This window comes from Mustelus asterias, chromosome X, assembly GCF_964213995.1.
Source record: "Mustelus asterias chromosome X, sMusAst1.hap1.1, whole genome shotgun sequence".
Taxonomy (NCBI): Eukaryota; Metazoa; Chordata; class Chondrichthyes; order Carcharhiniformes; family Triakidae; genus Mustelus; species Mustelus asterias.
This window is the reverse complement of record NC_135834.1, coordinates 4501258-4514335: the sequence shown is the minus strand read 5'-3', so window position 1 is coordinate 4514335 and position 13078 is coordinate 4501258. Positions and strand designations below refer to the sequence as shown.

The following is a 13078-nucleotide window of genomic DNA, read 5'->3' as shown; positions in this document are numbered from 1 at the left end:
GCCAATCCACCTAACCCACACATCTTTGGACACTAAGGGACAATTTAGCATGGCCAATCCCCCTAACCTGCACATCTTTCGACACCAAGGGGCAATTTAGCATGGCCAATCCACCTAACCTACACATCTTTGGACACTAAGGGGCAATTTAGCATGACCAATCCACCTAACCCTGCACATCTTTGGACACTAAGGGCAATTTAGCATGACCAATCCACCTAAGCCTGCACATCTTTGGACACTAAGGGCAATTTAGCATGGCCAATCCACCTAACCTACACATCTTTGAACACTAAGGGACAATTTAGCATGGCCAATCCACCTAACTTACACATCTTTGAAGTGTGGGAGGAAACCGGAACACCCGGAGGAACCCCACGCAGACATAGGGAGAACATGCAAACTTCATAGACAGTCACCCGAGGCCGGAATTGAACCCGGGTCCCTGGCGCTGTGAGGCAGCAGTGCTAACCAGTGTTCTTACACTTCATCCCCATTTAGGATCCTTCTCCTTTCTCCCCTGTACCATTTCCCAACCCAAGCTGACAGGGAGGAAATCGCCTCCCAGGGATATGGAACTGACCTTTGGGAGTCTAGGTGACACCATTGTGATCTCCTGGACTCCATTGTGATCTCCTGGACTCGTTTCGATCGCCTCAGGGGGTCGGAGAGGAATTTCCCAGATTTTTGTTCCCCCATATTGGCCCTGGGGTTTTTCACTCTGGGTTTTCGCCTCTCCCTGGAGATCACATGGTCTGGAATGGGGGGGTGGGGGTGAGTTAATAGGTTGTGATGAACAAAGCATCGTAGCTGTGAGGGACAGCTCGGTGGATAGGATATTGGTATGTAGATAGGCTGGAAAATTGGGCGGGGATCCTGGATTCAGGATTCAATCCTGGACCGGGGAGCGGCGCGGGCTTGGAGGGCCGAAGGGCCTGTTCCTGTGCTGTATTGTTCTTCGTTCTTTGTTCTTTGTCTCTTTGTCTCTTAGCATGTCAGGACTCTGAGATGAGGAAACTCAGCACAAAAGTCATGTCTTCCTAAGTTATTCGCCGGGCCGCGCTTGCCCACAAAACTGGAAAATCCCACCCTAGGTCAATGGACATTTGCATGGGCTGCCCACCGCCCCTCTTGCTCAATTCCCATGGCAGGCGGAGTGGGAAAATTCCAGTCACTATCACCACGTGGTACATACAAATGCTACCGATTGTCTCATTTGGTTCCTCCCTCATTTAAAATAGGAGAGATCATACTCCACCTTCCCAAATGGCATGAAATATTGCTCAATAAACGCTCCTTCAATCTTCTGTGGCTTGTCGCTGTCGTCTGCGATAATGATGGTGACATTTGGGTAATACTTCCTCACGCTCGATATCAGCTCCCTCAGCTTGTCATACCTTAGGAACGTTTTCGTTGCAATGGTCACCAAGGCACTGATGTTGTACCCTGAAACACAGAGAACAGTTTGAAGCCACCTTTCCTTTCCATCTTGTGACTTATTTATTCATGTTCCACTCTTTGCATCAAGGAGGACTCGAAACTCCTGATCATCGCCACAATCCTAACCGTAGGAACAGGCCTTTCAACCCCCTGGGCCAGTTGCAGCATTCAACTCGATCATGACTATTCCATACCCTGATCCTGAGAGAGGAGATCTCCGTATAATTACTGGCGTCTCTCTGTTCAGTCTAAAAGTAGAAAGGGCACAGGACAATGGAAGGCCTCAGGCCAGGTATCCATTCATCATGACCTTTTTCCCCCCGATTTTCCTCTTCAAATCTCTCTTTCTTCTTTCCCATCTAGGTTCTTCCCGGTATTCGTAGAATCATAGAATCCCTACAGCGCAGAAGGGGGCCATTCAGCCCATCGAGTCTGCACCGACCACAATCCCACCCAGGCCCTATCCCCATAACCCCATGTATTTACCCTAGCTAGTCCCCCTGGCACTAAGGGGCAATTTAGCCCGGCCAATCAACCTGGCCCGCACATCTTTGGACTGTAGAAGGAAACTGGAGCACCTGGAGGAAACCCATGCAGACACGGGGAGAATATGCAAACTCCACACAGACAGCAACCCAAGCCGGGAATCGAACCTGGGTCCCTGGTGCTATGAGGCTGCAGTGCTAACCACTGTGCCACCCAATCCACCTAACCTTTGGACACTAAGGGGCAATTTAGCATGGCCAATCCACCTAACCTACACATCTTTGGACACAAAGGGCACAATTTAGCATGGCCAATCCACCTAATCTACACATCTTTGGACACTAAGGGGCAATTTAGCACGGCCAACCCACCTAACCTGCACATCTTTGGAGTGTGGGAGGAAACCGGAGCACCCGGAGGAAACCCACGCAGACACGGGGAGAACGTGCAGACTCTGCACAGACAGTGACCCAAGCCGGGAATCGAACCCGGGTCCCTGGTACTGTGAGGCAGCGGTGCTAACCACTGTGCCACCCAAACTGAGGGAGTGCTGCACAGCCAGAAGTGCCCTATTTTGGATGGGACATTAAACGGAGGACGTGCCTAAAGTGGACGTAAAAGCTTCCGCGCAACTTGATAAGCGAAGAGTTGGGGCAATTCTCCCTGGCATCACAGCCAACATATATCCCTCAATCCGCGTGGCAAAATCAGTGTTCATATTGCTGTTTGTGGGATCTTGCTATGCACCAATTTGGTGCCATGTTGCCTACATTACAACAGTGACCACACCACAATCAATAATCGCTTGGCTGAGAGGTACTTGGGGCAGCCTGAGGTTGAAAGAGTCTCTCTTTCCCAGTTGAACCCCAGCCCATGATTTGGTACAGGACAATTGAGAGAGGTACTGAGCTTCAGATGGAGTGTTTAACTGTTCAGGAGCTTCAATGAGGAGATCGCAGAGTTGATATCCTTGAAGGGTGGAGTTCAAATTTAATAATCTGCAGGAACTAAATGTGACACATCAGACATCATAAAATCTCTCAACAACTATTTATAAAAGATACCGATAACTTGCATGAATGGTGGTCATTTAACATCAGTTACTGCAAGTGCATTCTGGGTCAAAATCCTGGAACTCCCTCCCTAACTGCACTGTGGGTGTACCTACACCACATGGACTGAATGATGTCCAATAACAATCCTGGAAATCCCTCCCTAACTGCACTGTGGGTGTACCTACACCACATGGACTGACTGATGTCCAATAACAATCCTGGAACTCCCTCCCTAACTGCACTGTGGGTGTACCTACACCACATGGACTGAATGATGTCCAATAACAATCCTGGAAATCCCTCCCTAACAGCACTGTGGGTGTACCTACACCACATGGACTGACTGATGTCCAATAACAATCCTGGAACTCCCTCCCTAACTGCACAGTGGGTGTACCTACCCCACACAGACTGCAACGGCTCAAGGAGGCGCTCACCGCCATTTTCTCACGGGGCAATAATTGCTGGCTTTGCTAGTGATGTCCACAATCGAAGAAAAAAATGTTAATAATGTATTCAGAGATTGTTCCACAGAATTAGAAGAAGATGGAGGAAGGTCTATCATGAAAGTAAGCTCGTAGGGAACATAAAAACTAACTGTAGACGTTTCTAAAGATATGTAAAGAGAAAAAGATTGACAAAAACAAATGTAGGCCCCTTACAGTCAGAAACGGGAGAATTCATAACGGGGAATAAAGAAAGGGCTGAGGAATTAAATTCATACTTTGCTTCAGTCTCACAAAGGAAGATATGAATAATGTACCAGAGGTGTTGAGAGAAACATGTCTTAGTGAGGAACTGAAGGAAATCAGCATTAATAGAGAAATGGTTTTGGGGAAATTGATGGGATTGAAGGTGGATAAATCTCCAGGTCCTGATAATCTTCATCCCAGAGGACTTAAGGAAATTACCCTGGAAATAGTAGATCCATTGGTGGTTATTTTCCAAAATTCTTTGGATTCTGGAATAGTTCCTACAGATTGGAGGGTGGCTAGTGTAAGCCCACTGTTCAAAAAGGGAGGTAGAGAGAAAACAGGGAACTATAGACAGTGAGCCTAACGTCGGGACTGGGGAAGTTGCTAGAATCTATTATCAAGGATTTCATAACTCGGCATTTGGAAGGCTGTGATATAATCAGACAAAGTCAGCATGGATTTACAAAAGGAAAATCATGCTTGACGAATCGATTGGAATTTTTGAGGATGTAACTAGCAGAGTTGATCAAGGAGAACCATTGGATGTGGTTTATTTCGACTTTCAGAAGGCTTTTGACAAGATCTCACATAACAGACCACTATGTAAAGCACATGGGAATGCCGGTAATATCTTGAGATGGATAGAAAGCTGGTTAGTAGATAGGAAGCAAAGAGTTGGCATAAATGGGTCTTTTTCTGATTGGCAGTCAGTGACTAGTGGGGTTCCGCAGGGATCTGCGCTAGGACCCCAACTGTTCACATTATATATTAATGATTTGGAAGGGGGAACTGAATGTATTATCTCCAAATTTACAGATGATACAAAGTTGGGTGGGAGGGTGAGCTGTGCGGAGGATGCAGAGATGCTTCAGTGTGATTTGGACAGGCTGAGTGTGTGGGCATCTGCATGGCAGATGCAGTATAATGTGGATAAATGTGAGGTTATCCACCTTGGTAGCAATAATAGGGAGACAGATTATTACTTCAATGGGTGTAAATTGAGAGAGGTGGATACTCAGCGAGACCTTGGAGTCCTCGTGCATCAGTCGCTGAAAGTAAGCGCGCAGGTACAGCAGGCAGTAAAGAAGGCAAATGGTATGTTGGCCTTCATAGCGAGAGGATTTGAGTACAGGGATAGGGATGTTTTACTGCAATTGTACAGGGTGTTGGTGAGGCCACACCTGGAGTATTGTGTGCAGTTTTGGTGTCCTTATCTGAGGAAGGATGTCCTTGCTATAGAGGGAGTACAGCGAAGGTTTACCAGGCTGATTCCTGGGATGGCAGGCCTGTCATATGAGGAGAGACTAAGTCGGTTAGGAGAGTGAGAAGGGATCTCATAGAAACTTATAAAATTCTAACAGGGTTAGACAGGGTAGATTCAGAAAGAATGTTCCCGACGGTGGGGGAGTCCAGAACTAGAGGTCATAGTTTGAGGATAAGGGGTAAACCTTTTAGAACTGAGGTGAGGAGAAATTTCTTCACCCAGAGGGTGGTGAATGTGTGGAATTCACTCCCACAGAAAGTAGTTGAGGCCAAAACGTTGTGAGATTTCAAGAAGAAATTATCATTGAAGAATTTTTCATAGAGTTCCTACAGTGCAAAAGAAGGCCAGTTGGCCCATCGTGTCTGCTACCCTGCTAATCCCCTGACACTGGGGTCAATTTAGCACGGCCAATTCACCTAACCTACACATCTTTGGAGTGTGGGAGGAAACTGGAGCCCCCAGAGGAAACCCACGCAGACACGGGGAGAACGTGCAAACTCCACGCAGACAGTGACCCGAGGCCGGAATTGAACCCGGGTCCTTGGCGCTGTGAGGCAGCAGTGCTAACCACTGTGCCGCCAATTAGATATCGCTCTTGGGGCTAAAGGGATCAAGGGATATGGGAGGGCGAAGGAGGTGGGGATCAGGATATTGAATTCGATGATCAGCCATGACCATAATCAATGGTGGAGCAGGGTCGAAGGGCCAAATGGCCTCCTCCTGCTTCTAGTTTCTATGTTTCTATGCACACAGACGCTACTTCAGGTAACTTTATTGGAAATAAAAATTGGGGAAAGGTGTAAAACAGCCGACTGACTCATTGCCCATTTTACACAATCACACAGGGCTCAAATCTGCCCCTATGTTGCGAAGAATTGCGAAAATGTCACTCAACTTTACGTTTTACAACAGCTTTTGCGCATCAAGTGATGGCTGTACAATCAGAAGGGGCCTCCATTTTCCTTTCGACAAGCTGCGTTTTGAAGACACGATTATTGGACTACGTATCCCTGGAGGCTTGTTCGCACGACCTCCGGCCTTTAGCTGCCTAGCTCAGTCTCTCCTTGCCATCTCCTTGATTTCTAGCCAAACAAAAATGTTGAAAGAAAATGGCGGGTGGGCGGGGGAGGGGTGGAATTATTTCAATGCCCCTCCAATTTTCCCCCGGGTTTTTGCTCTGGTGGTGTTTTTGTTTATTCATTCGTGGGACATGGGCGTCGCTGGTTGGCCAGCATTTATTGCCCATTCCTAATTGCCCTTGGAGGGCAGTTGTCAGTAAACCATATGGGGTGGCACAGTGGGTTGGCGCTGCTGCCTCACAGCGTCAGGGACCTGGGTTCGATTCCCGGCTCGGGTCACTGTCTGTGCGGAGTCTGCATTTTCTCCCCGTGTCTGCGTGGGTTTCCTCCGGGTTCTCCGGTTTCCTCCCACACTCCAAAGATGTGTGGGTTTGGTGCATTGGCCGTGCTAAATTGCCCCTTAGTGTCAGGGGGATGAGAAGGGGATTAGTAGGGCAAATCTGTGGGGTTACAGGGATACAGCCTGGGTGGGTTGTTGTCGGTGCAGGCTTGATGGGCCGAATGGCTTCCTTCTGCACTGGAGGGATTCTATGATTCTAATTGCTGTGACACTGGAGTCACTTGGGTTGGCACAGTGGGTTAGCACTGCTGCCTCACAGCGCCAGGGACCGGGGTTCGATTCCTGGCTTGGGTCACTGTCTGTGCGGAGTCTGCATGTTCTCCCCATGTCTGTGTGGGCTTCCTCCGGGTGCTCCAGTTTCCTCCCACAGTCTGAAAGATGTGCAGGTTAGGGTGGATTGGCCGTGCTAAATTCTCCCTCAGTGTGCCCGAACAGGAGTGTGGCGGCTGGGGGATTTTCACAGTAACTTCATTGTGGTGCCTACTTGTGACACCAAGAAATAAACTAAACTATACTAAACATGTAGGCCAGACCGGGTAAGGACGGCAGATTTCCTTCCCTAAAGGGACATGAGTGAACCAGATGGGTTTTTCTGACAATGGTTTCATGGTCATCAGTAGATTCTTAATTCCAGATTTTTTAAAATTGAATTCAAATTCCACCATCTGCCGTGGCGGGATTCGAACCCGGGTCCCAAGCTGAGTTTCCGGATTAATAGCCTAGCGATAATACCACCAGGCCATCACCTCCCCCTTAATCCTGGAGATTAATCTTGAATTTCTGGAGAATCCTGGAAGGTTGGCAACTCTCAGCCAAAATCGGTAGCCAAGAGTTGACTTCTGTTCATTGGATGCCACTTCAGAGGACCTTTGCAGCTTGTTCATGGATCGCAGCTGAACTACATGGATTTTCCTGTCGATTAGCGCGTGCCTGCTTTCCTTGCTCAAGGAATCAAAGCTCTGATAAAGCCACAAGGTAGATTTTCCTGCGCTGATTGGGGCAGGCTGAGGGGGCCCCTGATTCAGAAGGGTTCTGGATTCCAGGCCCAACGTTCAGCACCTAATCTCGGCTGCCACCCCGGGTCCTACCTTCTGGACCGGGTGGAGTTTAAGAATCAAAGGAGCCCTCCTGGTGTCTCGCCAACATTTCTCCTTCAACAAGCACTGCCAAACAAACAGACGGAGCGGCCATTTATCGCATTGCCGCCTGTGGGATCTTGCTCTGCTCAAGAGGGCTGCCGGACCTGCCTACGAAACGACGGTGCGTGCCTCCGTAACGTGTCGCAGGGTCTGCACGGTTTTGTTGAGGCTCAACACAGGGGGTAACGTTTCCCGAGCCCGCGGGGGACACACACACACTCCGCTGGTGCCAGCACGAAGGCAGGTGTGAAGAGCAGAGGCGCCACTGGCTGGCCAGTGCCGGCTGGTTACAGAAGCCGGCCCGGGGGCGGAGGGGGGGGGTGGCGGGGGTGGCACTAGAGCGCTGGAAAAGGGACACGCTGCCGCGAGTCGAGGAGCGGCACAAATCGGGCGGGATTCTCCGATCGTATCCGTGCCGCATTGCCGGCGACACTGGAGAATCTGGCGCTCAGCCGAAACCCCCTTCGCCGCAGCAGGACTGGAGATGCGGGCGAGGTTGGAGAATCCTAGCGATTATGAGATAGCTGGGGGGGGGGGGCGGGGGAGAATGAAATGCGATTCACAAATTCAAATGCCGCCGCAGCGAGAGCGAAGATTGCAATTTTGTTTTCCCTTTTTGTGCGCTGGTTTACGATTGGCGCAGTTGCGTGAAGTTACTTCCCAGCCTGGAGCACGGGAATCATCACAGCGTCTGGTGCAGAACCAACTGAAAGAACAACACAGGAACGCTGCAGGAATTCCCAAAATAATAAATCGCTCGCGCCCTTGCGAAACCACGGGGATGGCACATCATTCAGGCAGGATGTTAACTGCCTGACCTCACTGCTAGAGGCACCTCGAGTCTACAGAAGGTACTTTCGTGGCTGGATCAGTCGGTGGGATTTCTAGCGGAGATCTCCATGAATCCCGGATTGAGAGCACTGACCTGGCTGATCCCCGGAGCTGTACAGTTTTGGGATGGTGGCATGTCGGATTTTGATGACAAAATAAGCCTGGTGTCCGTCTGTTTCGAGCTGCACTGCAAGATGTAAAATACACACACTGAGAATGGCAGGAGTTAACATATTACACACTGGCTGGCCCTGGCAACTGCACTGTAGGCCCCACACTCTCGTAATCAACCAGTTTGGATATCGCACACTTTTTCCACCGCTCCCCCCATTCAACATTTTAACCTTTGACCCTAGCTGGGGGTCCATGGCATCCAATCACCCTCTAGTTGCGTCATCAAGGAGAGCTTCTTCACTCATGTACCTGTACTGTTCACCCACAGGAGGAGGCACGGCCAACCCCCCTGTCATGCCTTTATCCAAAAAGCCGCCCAGGCAGCGGAGGGGTGCAGGCGGCACGGTGGCACAGCAGTTAGCACTGCTCCCTCACAGCGCCAGGGACCCGGGTTCGATTCCGGCCTCGGGTCACTGTCTGTGTGGAGTCTGCACATTCTCCCCGTGTCTGTGTGGGCTTCCTCCGGGTGCTCCGGTTTCCTCCCACAGTCTGAAAGATGTGCGGGCTAGGTGGATTGGCCATGCTAAATTGCCCCTTGGTGTCAGGGGGACTAGCAAGGTAAATACATGGGGTTACGGGGACAGGGCCTGGGTGGGATTATTGTCAGTGCAGACTCGATGGGCCGAATGGCCTCCTTGTGCACTGTAGGGATTCTATGGTCACTAGACAGGGGTCAACATTTGGAACTGTAACCCAGACCCAGGGGTATCTGATCTTAACTGAAGTGAGCCACCTCCCCCACCAGTCCCCAACCTCTGATTGAAGAGGTGGGCAACTGAACCTCAATCCTCCCACCTTCGCAGGGGGCCGCGGGCAGGGAGCACGCGGGGGCCTCGGACAGGGAGCACGCGGGGGCCTCGGGCAGTAAAGAGGGCAAATGGTATGTGGGCCTTCATAGCGAGAGGATTTGAGTATAGGGATAGGGATGTTTTGCTGCAATTGTACAGGGCGTTGGTGAGGCCGCACCTGGAGTATTGTGTGCAGTTTTGGTGTCCTTATCTGAGGAAGGATGTCCTTGCTATAGAGGGAGTGCAGCGAAGGTTTACCAGGCTGATTCCTGGGATGGCAGGTCTGTCATATGAGGAGAGACTAAGTCGGTTAGGATTATATTCACTGGAGTTTAGAAGAGTGAGAGGGGATCTCATAGAAACTTATAAAATTCTAACAGGATTAGACAGGGTAGATTCAGAAAGAATGTTCCCGATGGTGAGGGAGTCCAGAACTAGGGGTCATAGTTTGAGGATAAGGGGTAAACTTATAAAATTCTAACAGGATTAGACAGGGTAGAGTCAGAAAGAATGTTCCCGATGGTGAGGGAGTCCAGAACTAGGGGTCATAGTTTGAGGATAAGGGGTAAACCTTTTAGGACTGAGGTGAGGAGAAATTTCTTCACCCAGAGGGTGGTGAATGTGTGGAATTCACTCCCACAGAAAGTAGTTGAGGCCAAAATGTTGTGTGATTTCAGGAAGAAATTAGATATCGCTCTTGGGGATAAAGGGATCGAGAGATATGGGGGGAAGGGGGGGGGATATTGAATTTGATGATCAGCCATGATCAAAATGAATGGCGGAGCAGGATCGAAGGGCCGAATGGCCTCCTCCTGCTTCTAGTTTCTACGTTTCGATGCTTCCCACATCACTTGCCATCCATTTATTTTCCGAAGTGGAGATCAGCTAACTCAGCACAGCCTGGGGGGAGAAAACCTGGGATCGTCCTGAGTTCTTGGACCTGGGAGAATTTCCCAGGGCGTGTCCCGATAATCTCGAGTGGAAGTTCAGCCAAAACTTCCGAGAGAGTGTCGGGTTCAAAGTGGTTGCTGGAAAGGGTCTCAGAGGGCCGTCTGTCAAAGTTAGCCCCATCCTTAACTGAGCGAACAAGACAGCCATCTTGTAAATCTAAGGCTGAATTCTGTGACTCTACTATTCCCAGCCAGAGCAGAGGTGTTTGGGTAATTCCCCTGAGACTGGAATGCTGCCAAGTGAACAGATTTTTACTTTACGCACGTCCATTGTATTTTACAACTACCCATCACGCACTGCATTTTTTCCCAGAGGAATAATCCTGCTTTTATCCGGAGGGTTTGCCATAGTTTTGGTCAGGAGATCTCTGTTTGCTGGAGGTTAGAGAGACTCCGGCCCAGATTTCAAACGGGTAGCGGGCTGGGTGGTAAGGCGTAAAACTGGATGGTGAGGGATGCTGTGCCCACCATCTTTCTGCCACCATTGGGATTTTTTAAACAGTGGCAGGGTAGATGGCGGGTAATTTAGGTTAATCCAGGTCCTCAATGGCCACCTCCCTTGACCACTACTTTGCCAGTAGCAAGTGGGCAGCCTGCCACATGGGGAGGCTGCCAGGTATACCCTGGTGGCTGCCCTCCTGACTGGGAGGGGGTTCCCTGACCGGGCACCATATTGCCTCCAGAGGATTCCCCCCCCCCCGCCAGCAGCAAGTGCCAGTCCTGCTAGAACAGCCCCCACACTCTGCGCAGGACATGCATGAGATAGGTCCTGAGCCCATTTACCTGCACTCTGGGCGTTCTCCATCATTTCCAGCAATGGCAACCTCTTCCTCCAATTGGCTGGCAGCTCTTGGGGAGGGCAGGACATCCCCCCAAATGGAAGCCATGAGCGGGGGCAGTTAACTGCCGGATCAACCCCTAATTCAGTCGGGCTTCCATGACTGGTGCAGGTGGGTAAGGCCATTGTTGTACCCACAGTGCAACTTGCAGGTGCAAGAGGTGTCAATACTCAAGATGAAAGAGAGGATTTACAAGACATTTGCGGTCTGTTGCTCCTCCAGCATACGGCACTGCGGAACGAGCCCACCAACACCTCTATTTTCTCAGGAGGCTAAGGAAATTTGGCATGTCCGCTACGACTCTCACCAATTTTTACACATGCACCATAGAAAGCATCCTTTCCGGATGTATCACAGCTTGGTATGGCTCCTGCTCTGCCCAAGGCCGCAAGGAACTACAAAAGGTCGTGAATGTAGCCCAATCCATCAGGCAAACCAGCCTCCCATCCATTGACTCTGTCTACATTTCCCGCTGCCTCGGAAAAGCAGCCAGCTTAATTAATGACCCCCATGCACCCCGGACATTCTCTCTTCCACCTTCTCCCGTCGGGAAAAAGATACAAAATTCTGAGGTCACGTACCAACCGACTCAAGAACAGCTTCTTCCCTGCTGCTGTCAGACTTTTGAATGGACCAACCATGTATTAAACTGATCTTTCTCTACACCCTAGCTATGACTGTAACACTACATTCTGCACCCTCTCCTTTCCTTCTCCCCTATGTACTCTATGAACAGTATGCTTTGTCTGTATAGCGCCCAAGAAACAATACTTTTCACTGTGTCCCAATACATGTGACAATAATAAATCAAATCAAATATTAAGTTGATCTTTCTCTACACCCTATCTGTAACTGTAACACTACATTCTGCACCCTCTCCTTTCCTTCTCCCCTATGTAGTCTATGAACGGTATGCTTTGTCTGTATAGCGTGCAAGAAACAATACTTTTCACTGTATCCCAGTACATGTGACAATAATAAATCAAATCTAATCACCAGCGTGGGACGTGTCTCCAGGATTTCTTTCTCCTAAGTGCTGGGCAATATGATGAGAAAAGTCATTTCTGCAGCTGGCGAGCTACAGACCGCTTCGCTTGCCTGAGAAAACTCTGTCCCCATGGCTTCTTCCTTCAGATTCACGCTTCACCCCATTTCACCCTTATTCTTTCCCACCAAGCACAGTTTCAGGAGCCTGCAACAGGGAGGGTTATCCCAATGGATAGTGCATTGTGCTGTGCCTGAGAATGCGGTTCGAAAGTCAAACTCAAACAAGTTCCCTTCAATACATTGTGTGTCAGAACTGGTGGGAGGTGCAACTGACCAAAAGAGGAGGAGATCAAAGATGGACTTTGCATGTCTTGACAGCTCCCGCGTTTCTGGAATAATTGCTTGCTGCATTGGCTGCACCCTCAAAGAGACATTGCCAACAGCCAAGGTGGAAAAGCGACAGCGCAGCGAGATGCCAATGAGGAATTAGCAATGGAGGCTGGTGTGCCAGGCAACATATCCAAGTGGCAACCTAAACGTTGGCAACGCACATATCTGAAGTAGGCCGCTTCATGCAATAATCACACAATTTGAGCCCTCAGAATCGCAAACACGTCAGCAACACCTTAAAGTTTATTTATTAGTCACAAGTAGGCTTACATTAACACTGCAATGAAGTTACTGTGTAATTCCCCTCGTCGCCACACTCCTGTTCGGGTAGATTGAGGGAGGATTTAGCACGGCCAATGCACCCTAACCAGCACGTCTTTTGGACTGTGGGAGGAAACCGGAGCACCCGGAGGAAACCCACGCAGACACGGGGAGAACGTGCAGACTCCGCACAGACAGTGACCCAAGCCGGGAATCGAACCCGCTGTGAGGCAGCAATGCTAACCACTGTGCCACCCAACTACAACTGTACAAGACACTGGTAAGGCCACATTTGGAGCGCTGCGGACAATTCTGGTAGCCATACTATAAGAAAGGTTAGACAGGGTAGATTCTGAAGGA

General features: G+C 49.8%; 1 protein-coding gene across 3 annotated transcripts in view; it reads right to left on the bottom strand.

Moving 5' to 3' along the window:
• LOC144481890 (beta-1,4 N-acetylgalactosaminyltransferase 1-like) overlaps positions 1-13078 on the bottom strand; it is a 100554-nt gene that overhangs the window by 26440 nt on the left and 61036 nt on the right. Inside the window, exons 7-8 of one of the 3 annotated variants that reach the window (XM_078201050.1) lie at positions 8424-8516; positions 1259-1446 (exon numbers count right to left, since the gene is read on the bottom strand). In XM_078201050.1, the coding sequence (XP_078057176.1) occupies positions 1259-1446; positions 8424-8516 (281 nt within the window). Of the gene's footprint in view, positions 1-1258; positions 1447-5835; positions 5998-8423; positions 8517-13078 lie in introns of those variants that run through there. The other 2 variants (XM_078201052.1, XM_078201051.1) reach the window with 2 other exon arrangements.